This window comes from Lichenostomus cassidix, chromosome 1 (genome assembly GCF_008360975.1).
Source record: "Lichenostomus cassidix isolate B80296 chromosome 1, HeHo_3.0, whole genome shotgun sequence".
NCBI classification, from domain to species: domain Eukaryota; kingdom Metazoa; phylum Chordata; class Aves; order Passeriformes; family Meliphagidae; genus Lichenostomus; species Lichenostomus cassidix.
Genome location: NC_139479.1, coordinates 12806141 through 12820704, shown reverse-complemented (window position 1 = coordinate 12820704; position 14564 = coordinate 12806141). Strand labels below are relative to the sequence as shown.

At 38.3% G+C, this 14564-nt stretch overlaps 2 protein-coding genes across 2 annotated transcripts in view; one reads left to right on the top strand and one right to left on the bottom strand.

Moving 5' to 3' along the window:
- The window catches only part of KLHL15 (kelch like family member 15), a 29008-nt gene extending 28847 nt beyond the window's left edge, over positions 1–161 (bottom strand). The window contains exon 1 of the mRNA XM_085050416.1: positions 21–161. The gene's annotated coding sequence lies outside the window, so the exon portion shown is untranslated. The remainder of the gene's footprint in view (positions 1–20) is intronic.
- EIF2S3 (eukaryotic translation initiation factor 2 subunit gamma) lies at positions 96–14449 on the top strand. Its single transcript, XM_085050455.1, has 12 exons — positions 96–234; positions 2418–2481; positions 2948–3075; positions 3191–3312; positions 4674–4768; positions 6009–6167; positions 7609–7743; positions 8643–8737; positions 9613–9757; positions 10185–10354; positions 11296–11468; positions 13698–14449. The coding sequence occupies exons 1-12, from the start codon at positions 166–168 to the stop codon at positions 13759–13761; spliced, it is 1419 nt and encodes a 472-aa protein (XP_084906581.1). The 5' UTR covers positions 96–165; the 3' UTR covers positions 13762–14449.
- The last annotated feature ends 115 nt before the right edge of the window (positions 14450–14564 follow it).

The following is a 14564-nucleotide window of genomic DNA, read 5'->3' as shown; positions in this document are numbered from 1 at the left end:
GCGCTGATCGCCGTTCTCACCTGATCTCGGTGTCCGCCCCCGGGCCGGCCGGTGCCGCGCCGTGGACCTGAGGGTGCCGGAGGCTGCGGGCCGGCAGCGGCTGTGCCGAGCGGAGCCGGTGGTCAGGCGGCCGCGTGGGACTCCTAACTTCCTACTCGGGCCAAGATGGCGGGGGACGAGGCTGGAGTGACTCTGGGGCAGCCGCACCTCAGCCGGCAGGATCTCGGCACCTTGGTGAGCGCCGCCCGGCAGCGGGATCGGGCTCACGGGGCTCGGCGGGGCGCCCCGGCAGCGGAGGGTCTGGCGGGTGGGTGGGGTGCGGCCCGAGGAGCTCCGAGCCTGCTGCCGGCCCCACGGCGGCGGTGCACGCTGGAGCGGCGCGGGAGGCGGCGGTGGCGCCTCGGGGCAGCGAGTGCAGCGCGCCGGGGCCAGCCCAGGGCAGGGGGATGCGGGCGCGGGGCAGAGCGGCGGCGCAGGGAGCAGCTCCTGCCGGTGCTAGTGGGTGTGGGGCGGCCGGCGAGGCGCTTCTCTTCTCGGGGGGTGCGAGGCTCGGCGGGTCCGTGCCTCGCCTGTGCGGCTGAAGCTTTTATGGCACATTGCTGGGAGCAGTTTTCCCCGTGTAAGGTTTGCCCTGTTCTGTGGTATTAAAAACCCTTCCTTTTCCAAAGTAGAACCATAAATTGGCTCTGTTTCTCCAGCAAGGTCCAGGGGTTGGCTACCAGCCCTATCTTGGTTGGTTTGCTAAGAAAATTTTCTTGACTATTAACGACTACAGAGAAATACCAATTCTGCCTACCACTGTGACTACCACTGCAGTGCTCTCCTGCTGTGGGACTCCTGCCTGTTAAGTGTCTCGCCGGCGCTGCCTCACTTATTACACTTGTATGCTAGAATAAGTGTATAATGTATATTTCAAACTAGTCAAAAATCCCGTTGCTGTGTCCCGGGTGTTCAAGCTGGAACAGCTCATTTGTCTTTCCAGTAATAATGTTCGATGTTGCTCGGGTGTGAGCACAGGAATTCCCTTTGTGTTACGGCGAGCATGTCGGTTGTTTCATATAGTTTCTTTACTTCCTGTCATTGTTCACCATGGCATTTCCTAGTTGGAAAAGGCACAGATAGGGACTAGCTGGAAGGACAGAAGGAATTACCTTTAAGGCATATTCTGTGGGCCTTTGAATGTTTACGGATGAGTGGAGCTTCTTGCTGAGCAATAGCCTTGTGCCGATCTTGAGGAAAACTCCATGCGTGCAGAATTGTGTGCACCAGGAAGAATTCTCCTGGTGGCAGGAATTGCATCACGCTGAAGTTCTGGTCGCCCGGCCACACGATGCCATCTGCAGGCCATCTTCCCATTGCTGGGAAGTCATTCTAAGTTCAATATACTGGAAATAGAAATTTATTTGTGTGTCTTAGGTGTTCAAAACTTGCTCTGTATTGAACATGAACATGTTATTCATGTCGTACTTGAGAGCAGAATGAGTGAGCTTGTTTTTATAGAGATGTGTTTGATCAGAACCTTCATGTAACAATGTAAGCAGTAGGTGATTTAATGTGTATCTTATTTGTATCTTAGCAAAATGTTTATATCTTGTCCTGCACCAAGGACTCTTTTGGCATCATGAATCTTTGCTTGAACTGAGTGGCTCATCCCTGTGAATTCCGTGCAGGATGGAAATTAGCTGTACAGAGGAATGTTTCAGTGGATTGCAACACTTGTCCATTATTTGGACAAACAGCTTTAAAAAAACCTGAACAACTCTTTCAGAGTTGTTTCTTTATCTATATGGGGTGTATTTGTAAGATTTTTATTTTGCTAGTGGCTATCAATAAGTTCACACAACAGACTATTTAGGACAGCAGAATTTTTCTTTGGTACCTAAAGTAGCAGTAACACTATCTGAGGAAAAAAAAGAGCTATTAAAAAGAATAAAAATCCATGGTGACTTCAAGGTTTTAGTTGTAATTATACATTGGCTGTAATGGAACCTTACACTACTTAAACAACTGTTTATTGACAAAGCCTTGTTTTTAAAAAATTGGTGATGTTCATCATGTAGCCTGTTGAAAATTAATTTGCCTGTTATGTATAATTTAGGTTCAGGGGTAGGTAAGGGTTTGGTGTTTTTTGTAGGAGCTTCTTTTGAGTTTTTTTTTTGTTTTTTTAACTCCCATCCTTAACACCATGCGGCCAATACTGATTTACAGTCAGGGTTTTGAATTGTAGCCTGTACTGATTCACAAGCAGGACGTGGTTGACTTCGGGTCATATTTCACACATGTGAAAGACTGGAATGCCTGTCATATAACTGTATTTTGCTGAGTAGAACTATCTGTTCATTTTCAAGTTTCTAAATTTTTAACTTTCTAAACATTTATATACAAGATGAATAAATTCTAAAATCTCCCTTATACAGGATGTTACCAAGTTGACGCCTCTTTCACCAGAAGTCATCAGCAGACAAGCAACAATTAATATAGGTAAAACAAACTTAGAAAAAAGAGTGGTGCATTAAGGTGATTCTTTTTAGTGCTTGTGCAGTAGCAGGTGGGTACCTCTGTGGTAACACTGTGAAGAAATTAGTACAGAAACAGTTACATAGTAGTTTTAGGGACCTGTCAAGCTCTTTTGACTTGAAAAGCACCAGTTTTACATCAGGAACACAGTTGAATGGGATAAGGAGTAGTTGCTAAAGTAAAGTTTATTTTACTTTGAAATAAGCATTGAAATGAGTTTCATTAAATTATAAAGATCTGTCCATTGGGAGCTCAATTTCAGGTCTTGTTTGTTTAAATAAAAACTATTACAAATTCCATATGTACTTCTGATGGGAATTCTGGACTTGCTGGCTGTGGAGGATTTGGGGTAATTGGTTGCTGATTGTAGTGGAACATTGCACAAAATTAAACAGTGGTTTATTGATAAACATTTCCTTTTAAAACACAGGTACAATTGGTCATGTAGCCCATGGAAAGTCGACAGTAGTCAAAGCAATATCTGGAGTTCATACTGTCAGATTTAAAAATGAACTGGAAAGAAATATCACAATCAAGCTGGGTTATGCTAATGCAAAGGTGAGTCATTACAAATGTAGCAGCTGTGTTGCTAATGTATTTCAGGGTGGATGTAAGCTTACAGGTAATTAACCCTTGAGGAGTTAAACCTTTTTTCAATTTTAAAAAATTACAGATTTACAAGCTGGATGACCCAAGCTGCTCTCGACCAGAGTGTTATCGATCCTGTGGAAGTAGCACCCCAGATGAGTTCCCTACAGATATTCCTGGCACCAAAGGGAACTTTAAACTAGTCAGGTAACTGCATTAAATGATTGGAATAAATTGCTTTTACTGCCCTTTGTGTGAAAACAAGATTGAGCTGTGAGCTGAATGGGTTCTGACAGACCACACATTTTTAGATGGGGCACCCCTGAGCTAAGGTACTGTCTAAAGTGTTGTGGATTCCTTGGTGGTGATGGGCAGCAGGCCATGGTACAGCACAGCTGAGTCTGCTGTCCTCAGCTACTTGCAGGACTTTGAAGTGAAATATTTCTGTTGTTAATATAAGTACATTTTAAACCAGCCAGATTGAGAACTAATATGGACCTCACAAATGCATCTTTAAAATTCCTTTTTGGGTAGGTGACATCCATTGAACTTTTTCTTCCTAAAGGCAGAGTTTTCAATGTTTTTTAAATGATTATGAAAGCTCGATGCTTAATGTGAGATTAGGTATCTTACTGGAAGCCAAGTGTTCTTTATTTACTATAGCATGGTCCTTATAGGAACTTAGTAACCACAGCAGTTGTTAGGTGGGTCTGCACAATAATTGCTCAAATGACAGTAGTCATGGAGACTGTTGTACAAGATTCTGTTGTACAAGTTTCTTAGTTCGTGTTTATGATAAAATACACATAGTGCTGTAACTATGTGTCTTTTCCTGTACTAAAAACTTCTGTTGGAGTGTGTCAGGCAGGCAGCCATTGTGAAACAACTGGTTAAAAGCTTTGCATTCCTTATCCTACAGGTTATTTCCTTGTAGTAGATTTCTAACATCGTCAGCAAAGCAACAAATGCTTTTTGGTGGTCTGCTACTAGAAACAAGGATTCTTTACTAGATAGGCTCAGGAAAGAGTATAGTGAACCAACTATCTTGGTCTGCACAATAAAAGCATACGGTTGGAAATGTAACATCATCTCTGTAGACAAATTGTTGAAATGCAGTTATAACCATGTAACTAAAGATGCTTAATTTCCTAAAATTGGAGAATAGGAGATGCCTTTTAAAAGAGATAAGAGAAGATCCTGTGTGGTGTGTAGGGATAGTGGTGGTGGGTTGGTTTTGTTTCGGTTTTTTATTCTGGTGCATTTAACTCTAATTTAATTTGCAAGTAAATTGGTGAAACATTAGCGCAGCACATAATACGGATATGTGGTATTAAATCTTATAACGCAGAAAAAGTATTCGATAGCTGTTCAGTAGTCTTTGTGGTCTTTTAGAATGTTTTTGAAAATACTTTTAAGATACTGCTTTACAGCATCTGTCTCAAAATGTTTGTTTATCTATTTTAAGGATGCTTTAAACTTCTGTGTCTGCCTAATCACTGACATAAGTCAGTCAGAAGAATTGTTGATAATGGACTTTTGGATTTCTCTTTCACCTTCTCCTACAACAGGCATGTCTCTTTTGTGGATTGTCCTGGCCACGATATTTTGATGGCTACTATGTTGAACGGTGCAGCAGTAATGGATGCAGCTCTGCTGTTGATAGGTAACAACTGCTACCCAAAAGTGGAGCTCCATTTTGTAGTATCATGAAACAACTTTATATGGGCTTTAAAATCTCCTGGGATGTGGTGAGCAATTGAAACAAGTGAATGCTTTTGAGATGTGTTAAAAACAGTAAAGTGCTACTACAATGGCAACGTACTCTAACAAGCTGGGTTGTTTTAAACACAGCTATCCATACTCACTAGTCTGGTAGCTGGCTCCATTGATAGAACACAGGTAACATGAAGCCTTTTAGTAGTATAGTACTGTAAAATTTTTATCACTTTATGGAAACAGATTAGGTTCGAGTACATTTTGAGTTTCTCTGAAGGTTCAGTTTCCTTTAAATATGCACATAGTCATTGCCAAACAGGAGAGTTCACAAACAACTGTACAAACAGTAAACCCACATAAAAAAGGCAAAATCCAAGTACGGGAGACTTAATTTTATTCAGACAACTTTTGTTCTGATTGCAAGCAACAGGAAGTGAGCAAAACTGATTTTTGTATGTCTATTGAACATTATAGTGTTATCTAGAGAGAAATAGTAATTATCTTACCTAGATATGGCATATCAACAAAAGAGAGAAACAACTTCAGATGTTGTAGTTTCAACAGTCTGAGATAGATGATGAGCTGCCATTTCTTTTACATGTTTCTCTCTAGAAAGTGTGATAGACCAAACTTCAAGCAAGATTAACTACCATAATGACATTTGGGCCAAAGCTGGCTTCTTAGATGGCTGAAATCTAAACCATACTGATAGCAGCCCTGTTCACGTACTTGATATAATTATAGTGTTCCAGAGTTTGGGGATCTTGGTATTACTATGACTTTACTGATTAGAAAATTTAAAGATATTTCTTGAAAGGTGATTTGTTCATTATGCTACAGTCAGTACTGAGATGTCTCAAGAGCTAAAGGATTGAGTAAATCAAGTAGATATGAGTTAGCTGTTGGTAGCTTCAGAAATTTTAGATGGATGTTGCTGCTGGGAGCAGATAGAATGAGGGAACCTCTCTGGCAGCCTCTCATCTGTCTTACGTTGTGTGGAGGCTACAACCAGCAGTTATGAGGGAGAATAGATGCTTATTGACTTGGTTGCTTCACATGTTGATTATTGAGAAACATCTGTCTGTTTTATATATATATAAAGGTATTAGGTGAAAGTAGATGTCCTAACGGTAGGAGTTTTATCTGTCTTCATAGTTTGTATATTCCAGTCACTTCTCTTCTTTCAGCTGGTAATGAGTCATGCCCTCAACCTCAGACCTCAGAACATCTAGCTGCTATAGAAATCATGAAACTGAAGCACATTTTGATTCTACAGAATAAGATTGACTTGGTGAAGGAGAGCCAGGCTAAAGAACAATATGAACAGATTCTTGCATTTGTACAAGGTAAGTTTTCAAGAGCAGAAATCCAGTTAGTGGTGGAAGTTCAGTGTAGAGACATGGACATAGTGTTTTTCTGTATATTCATAGAAAAGCTTCTCTTAGACAATGCTGGTGTCTAAGACAATGGTCTGTTAATGTGAAAACTAGATCCTGGGAGTTGTGCTTCTTGTCTGTTTCAGACTGCTCACATACAATAGTGTTTTGGCTTTTGGTCAGAGCTCTAGGTGTAAAACTAATAGCAGCAGCTTTTATGTAGTAGCTTTCAGTGGATTTGTTATTCGTTCCTGAATTGCTTCTTTGGTAGAGATTTCACTATGATTTTACTGCAGTGCAGGAGGAAGGAAGCTGTACTTCTTAGGGACATCTTGTAGGTATAAATATATTCATTTTTTTCATCTAATGACAAAAGATTGCTCTTTAGTCTATCAATGTAAATCAAATTTGGGCAGTGTTATCCTACTCTGTCTGTAAAGTTCTGCTCACCTTTATAGTACTTTGAGTTTTATCTTTCCTAGGAGCTTCCACTGTTTTGCCTGTTTATCTGCAGTAGGTAGGGTATGTGACAAGCTGCAGAGCTAGATTGTCACCATCAGAAGTAGCCTGTCGCTGTTGAGCCGCTAGCAGAGAAAGGAACCCAGTTCTCAGTGGCAAGAAGGAAAAGACCTTTATTGTTTTGATTTCATCATATATAGAGAGTTTTCAAAGGTCACCCAGATTGGTCAGTCAGAAACCTCCCCCTAGGCCAGACTGGCCAGGCCTGCACCGTCCAACTCTTGGGACACTGTTTTTAATAACATCCAAACTTTATCTTTATTTATAAAACACAAAAGGAATTCTCATGGGAAAGACCTGTGCTAGCCACAGTAGCCAATGGGTCTTTTTTTTTTTTTTTTAATTCTAATTGTTGCCTCACAGAAGCTGTTCATGAATTTGGAGTTTGAGAGCTGGAGTTATCACATGAAACACAGACATAATTAAAACTAATGATGCCTAAGAAGCCCGGATAACTAGATGCATTCTTCTGTAAAATTAGGATTTTTCTAAAGTATGTATTTGTATTGCAAAACTTGAAAAACATGAATCATTAAATTAACAGGAAATTCAGTTTGTCATAATGAAATCTGATTGTAAAATTAGTACTGATGTATCCAATACTGAGATACCTGATCTCTCTTACAAAATCTTAAAAACGCTTCTGATCACAATGTGGGAAGTGAATTCTCTGTTAGAGTGGAAGATTATCTTGCACATTTTCAGAATGCCTCAAAAAGTAGGTGTTACTGATTTGAGCTAAAATGTTGAAGGGAAGGATAAATGCTCTGATACTGCTTTGGGAAACACATAGAACATGCCATGAAATTCATTAGTATTTTTAACAAGGGCAGAACATTTGGTCATACTGTCCTCTTATGAAGGCTTAATGTTGAATTTGATTTTGCTTTAGGTACAGTTGCAGAAGGAGCTCCAATAATTCCAATCTCAGCCCAGCTGAAATACAACATTGAGGTGGTTTGTGAGTACATAGTGAAGAAAATCCCAGTCCCTTTGCGAGACTTCACATCTGAACCAAGGCTCATTGGTATGTAAATGCTCAGGGCTTCTGTGGCCAAACATTTTCTGAGCTTGTCTACACTTAGAATAGTACATTGCTGAGTACCCTAAACAGAGGTGGGTTTAAAAGGAGTATTTAGGGTGCTCTTATTTTAAAACTTGCATGTTTTCTGAGAGCTGTGTTGTTTGTTCACTGTTAATTGCTGTTGGTTTTGTGTACATTCTGTGCATATGACAGCTCTCAAATGCAGTAAAAATGAGAAATTTGTCTGTATCTTAAAAGCACCCCTTTAGTTGCTATGAATTTAGTTTTGATTTAACAAAATATTGACAAACTGATTAGTTTGATAATGATGTTATTTCCATGGAAATATTTTGAGTAGCTTGGTTAGATCTTTTGTTTTAGTCTTCTGTTTCCTGGTTGTAATTGTCAAAGCCTCAGTTCTTGTCCAACATACTATGAAATGCAGTTCCTACAATGAATTTGCCTTTTTTTCCAAATAAACCAAGGGAGTCCTACATTGCATAAATGGATAAAAGTTGACCACATTACATCAGGGTTACAGTATTCAACTATGTGTACATTAAAACAGAGTTCTGGTGTCCACTATTAACATTGTGAATATTAAAGGGGTTTTGTAAAGTGGCTGATCATTGCTTTCTTTTTCAGCTACTGATCTTTAAGTACTTTCTGCTATGCAGAAAAGGTCTTAAAAAACATTTATATATATGAGCAGTAAAAATGGTTTTGAGAATAAAATCAACTGTATGCCTAAGAATAGGGAATACAGTATTGATTGTTATGGTTTTGACATATAAATATGTATTATTACTTTCATAAGAACAGATAAGCAAAGTTGCTAAAGAAAGACACTATTTAAAAATCTGATATTAAATATAGATCTGGTTATGGTCTCTTTTTTTCAGTAATTAGATCTTTTGATGTCAACAAGCCTGGCTGTGAAGTTGATGACCTTAAGGGAGGTGTAGCTGGTGGCAGTATTCTAAAGGGTGTTTTAAAGGTAATCTTTCTGTTTCTTTACTGGAAGTTTGTAATGACAATGAGCAGAGTTTTTTCATGCTTACCACAAAATATAATTGGGTTTTTTTTTAACTTCAATACAGTCAGATGGTACTTATCCTTTCTGTCTGTACTTTGTTTTTACTTTACAGTTCTAAAATACCAGAACAAGAAGCACTGGTTTTAATTTTTAAAGTATATTATTATAGTCTTAACTTTTGCTAATACTGATAACAGATTTAATCCCTTACAAAAATGGAAGGAGCTATTTTTCTTCCTGTCCTACCACTTTCACTTGCTGAATTGTAGCAGGAAAGAAGAGGGCAAAAGAGCTTTAGAAGCACCATGGAAGTGTGTCTTGGTTCTCACAGGTTCCAATTCCCCATTCTGCATATTCTGATTTTTTTTATTTTGCTTGCTTGCGAGCAATAGATGGAAACTTTAAAAGTTGCTCTGCTAGGCTGGAGAGCAACCTACATCTTTGAACGTTTATCCAGCTTGTAATTTCTTTGTATTGATGTCAATCAATTACACTGATTGAATTAACTCAGTTTTTCTCAGTGCTGAAATATTTCTAAATTAAACACAGTGTTTCAAAATTAAACTGAAATTTAAGTGTTGGAATTATTGCTGATAAAGATCCTTTGCTAAATCAGTTTTACAAATTGTATTGAAAAGAAAATCAGTTGTTACGTTTTCTTTAAGTATTGCACAAGTTGCAGTAAATGGTGCAACGGAAATCCTAGAAATTCTACAGCAGCCCAGAAGCAAGGACTTGTATAAAAAGTAGATCTTAGGATATGTGTTATTTGTGACTAGTCAGCTTTGTGTTCCTGTGAAATAACCAGTTAATTACTTTTTTGCTTTTGTAATTAGGTGGGCCAAGAAATTGAGGTGCGGCCTGGTATTGTGTCCAAGGACAGTGAAGGAAAACTCATGTGCAAGCCAATCTTTTCCAAAATTGTGTCACTCTTTGCTGAACACAACGATCTACAATATGCTGCTCCAGGAGGCCTTATAGGTAAGAATATTCTCTTATGAAAAGATTTATTTCTTCATGCTTATTGAAAACAGTTGGTTTCATTCAGCAACAAATTTCAGTGTAATTAACAAAAATATGATGAGCAATTTTAGGTAATTCATATATGTACAGAGAGACAGGGTTGATGTGAAAAACAGATATTTAAGAAATAAGTTATTTTCCTGAATGTCACTGGCCAATGGAGATCAACTTGCACTGTTAATTGTACCAGCTTTAACAGTAGAACGTTTCTTCATCTGTTTAGACAGAGCTCACAGTCTCGCTGACATTCTGAAATTGCTGTCCAGGTAATAGGGAATTCCCAGTACATTCTCTGGTTTTTTTAGATAGTTTTCAAATATTTTAGCACATAAAAATGACAGCTACCTTTTAGTAACTCCTTGTGACTTCCCTTGTTGTGTTGCAGGTGTCGGCACTAAGATTGATCCGACTCTGTGCCGAGCAGACCGCATGGTGGGCCAAGTTCTTGGGGCAGTTGGGGCACTGCCAGAAATATTTACAGAGCTAGAAATTTCCTACTTCTTGCTGAGACGACTCCTAGGTGTGCGCACTGAAGGAGACAAGAAAGCTGCAAAGGTCTGTGCCCCTTGCTTTGTTTTTCTGATCTTGCTTCCTGTGCTAAGTTTCATTAATAAATATGTTTCTTCGATCACATGTAGAAATTTTGTCTCCCTGTTGATATAAGCTTGTCACTAAACTTAATCTGCTTATTTAATACTGTAAATGAATGCTTTTCAGAGGAGTAGAAATTCATATCAGAGTAGTTTAAAGTAGCATAAAGTATTTATGTGTCAAGTTAAGTATTCTTCTAAACGTGCTGGTAGTTGTTTTCCTTTGCTATCACCCTATTCATTTGTGCAAGAATTAGTTTTACAGTGGTACTGATCTACTTCCTACTGACATGCTTTTTGTAGAATTTTTTCACTGAAGAGCTTTTTTAAGTGAAGTGTTTTTTAAATACTCTTGTTGAAACTGAACTTGGGGCACAGCACAGACTTGTACATCACAATCTGTTTTACACAAATCAACTAAAAGATCATAATTTTCCCTGTTAGCATTTAAATCTATAAATTGCTTTGTGCAACAGTAAGTAAAGTGCTTCAGCACTCTCTTCTCCTGTGAAATTAATTACTTTTGGGGTTTTTTTTCTATGTAGGCATAAGGGAAATGAGAATACATCATTCTTGTAAATAGTCTGTATAACATCACAGTTGATAACAATATCTCTGACTGTTTGTGCTTTTAATACAGTATGTTTTACAGAAAATGTAGAGAAATCCCAAGAAAGTACATCATACCAAGAACCTGCAGAACTACATGTACATCTTTATGTATTTGCCCTCTTGCATATAAAACTTTGCCTACTGATACTGTTGCCCATAGTTTGTGTGTGTATATTTATAATATTTCTCAGCTATATCTTTTTGTGTGGGAAGAAGGTAACAGAAGATACTTGTCTGTGCTGATTTTTTTACTACTAAAGCTTATGTTTTAGAATTTTGTATGTCTGTCTTCAGGTGCAAAAATTATCGAAGAATGAAGTTCTAATGGTAAACATAGGATCCTTATCTACTGGAGGGAGAGTCAGTGCTGTAAAGGCTGATTTGGGGAAGATTGTCCTAACTAACCCTGTATGCACAGAAGTGGGAGAAAAAATTGCTCTGAGTCGAAGAGTTGAGAAACACTGGCGGTAAGTTGGTGCAAAGTTGGTAGAGTACCTGGTTGCTACATTGTTAACAAAAAAATACATGGGTCTTATTTTGTACTGGAATAGGTAAGTGTATATGTGTTTTAAAAATCCTCTGGATTCCCCTGACACATTGGCACCACAGTTGTGGAATGCTTTGTTTCATTGCTAGCCTCTTTTTCAAACAAACACTATGATTGGAAAGGTACCTGTTAGTTAACAGACAAGGAAACACCTGAGGTTCGTGGTTTGTTGCCAAAACTGCCAAGCTGTAAATTGAGCTCACAGTAGAGAGTCTTGGCAGAGGGGTTGGGAAAGTCTAACAACGTTAAGCCAAAACCTGTCTTTATGCACACTTCAGTGGTTTTCTACCTGTGGAGCTGCATGTGATTTCTAGTGCAACCTGGAAGTAACAGCAGGGGAACGGAGGAGGGATTTTTGAGTGTTTTATGTGCTATGAGCACAGAGGAAAGAATGAAGTATCAACTGGATTGACCTATTCAAATTACAAATATAAAATCTCTGACTGCACAGAAGCATCTGGAGGCTGAAAATGATGAACAGAATTGGTTGGTTTTGCATTTTACCGTAGTGCCAGACTCTCTTCAGGTGACGACACATACTGTACCTGTCATGTGTTTCATAAGACTCTATTGATAAGAATAGAAGAGTATTTAGATTTGTTGTCTCTGCCCTGCCCTTGTAGTATGAGAGAGCACAGCCATTTTTACAGGAAGTCTGTACTGTATGGAAAGGAACCAAGCTTTAAATGGCCATGGATTCTTTTATGGCATGTTTCTTTTTCAGATGACAAGAAAGTGTAGACAGGAATTTAGTGCTTGCTGTCTCAGAGCAAGATGACAAATTAGGGAAGAGATTATTCTCTGGAAAAAAAAAAACCAAACCCAAAAACCAAGGCAAAAGAGACCATGTCTTGAACAGGATGAAAAAAAAAACAGGACTCCAATTAAGTCAGGTAAAGCAGAAGGAGAAGAGAAACTATATTAGAAATTACACTTCTTTTTTTTTTTTTTTTAAGCTGTAGACTGATAGGCTGTGCAAATTGTAGGGTGTCTTTCGGTGGTTCTGTGGATTCCTTCCCAGTTGAAAAACTTCACCAAATTTTTCCCAAAAGCCCACCTGTCTCTGGATTATGAAGTGGGCAAATAGTGGCAGCCTGCTGTAAAGATAGTTATTGAAAAGTTGATTCATATGCTATATTAAAAAGATAGAAACAATGTAAGGAAACTGGAAGTTGAGAAAAGGGAAAGAAGGCAAACTGGGAAGAGCAACATAATAAAGTCCAATAGGAGTAAAGATAATATGCAGTTGGTACTGTGAGAAGGAACTTGCAGCCTGAAGCAATAGAGTACTGAAAATACAGAAGAAAGTTGATAAAGCAAGACTAAAAGGATGTATAAAATAAAAAGGAAGTTACAGAGGCATAAAGTGAGGTTAAACAGCAAATGGGACTCAGCAGTGATTCCAAGGATCAGTGAGTTCAAAGATGGACAAGTAATGACCTATTGTTATGGTATTAAAAAGCGGAAGTGCTGAGCTAATAAACTTCATTTCCTTTTCTGGTGTCCCAAGACAGGCTCAACTGTTTAGCAAGGTAAATCCAGATGCATGTGTGGTTTCTTACCAGAAATTGGAAAAGTTTTGAACACAGTCTTGTTAATAATGTGAAATGCCTCCTGACTGTGGAAATGGACGTGTTCTAATTTCTTTTTGCAGTATATTTTTCTGAGGCAATAGTGGCCTATAAAAAAGGTCTTGATTTTCCTGAGTACAAATAGCAGCACTTAACTTGAGAGTTGAGTTACTGCTACAGGTTATGTGTTCATTGAGAGTTACAGGTGTTTGTAATCTTACTGAATTTTCATTTCTGTTTGAAAGTAATGCAGTACTTCAGGCATAGGTGAAAGAGATCAAGCTGTGAATAGATTTACCATCCATCAATACAACAGAAGTTACAGCATTTTCAGATTTTCAGCTTATTGTTCAGAAGAACACCCTTAGCTGGTTACAAATGTCCTCTGTCCTTCACCCTTTTCTATTCTGTGTTTCCACTGAGCAATTTTAATTCTTGTAGGCTGTTTTGGGTGGGAGACAAGTGTAGAAAATTCAAAATGTAAGAACTGAAGGCATAATAAGGACAGAAGGATGTTGACTTATCCAGGATATTTCTGACTACTATTAAAAGTAATATAAACCTTTTTCTTTTTGCAGTTTAATTGGTTGGGGTCAGATCAGAAGAGGAGTGACAATCAAGCCAACTGTTGATGATGACTGAAGAACAAAAGAGTGCTTCATTTTTAAAGATGAAGTGCCTATTTCTATTTTGGAGGGGGTGTGTTTTCACAGTGGAATTGGAAGCTGTGCAAACAGTATCTTTGGGTTCTATGGCTGTCCTCGTACGTTTTATTGAACTTTACCCTCTTACTAAAATACTAGTCACTATCACCATTAAAAGTGTAAAAGAATTGGCATAGAAGTGGGTTTCATTATCCACATTTTAGTAGAAATTAATTGTACATGTCTCATGGCATGTCTAATTTATGTTACTTTGTGTTTCAGACATATCTGTTTAATATCAGTCAAACCAGCCCCAAGTGTAACACACAAACCATAAATCTGGTATTGAAATAAAATATTGCTTATTTTCATTAATTCATACAGTTTTTCTGAGTAACAAAAGACTGCAGTGATTGTTCAACCAGTACAAGAATTAAAAGCAAGCAACCAAACTTTTGGAAGACTAGTACCTTTTGTGCACAACAACTTATTTTGTGTAGACAGCTGTTTACAACAAAAAACTTTATTCCTTTGTTTTTATGGTTCTGATTTTAGGATTCTACAGTATTACGCTTTGTAATTAGGACTGCAATGTTGACTGACTTAAATTTGTCATTTCTGATATTACTACATGTTTTCTTAAACCCCCAAAGAAAAACTACAAGTAAACTGGATCTGAACTGGCAGTACTGGTTTTGGCCTATTTTAGTATGGATTTATGAAAAGAATGTGATTAATTTGAAACGAAACTTTGTCATCGTTGAACTCTGTGTGGATGACCTGGAGTTCTTTATATATAGG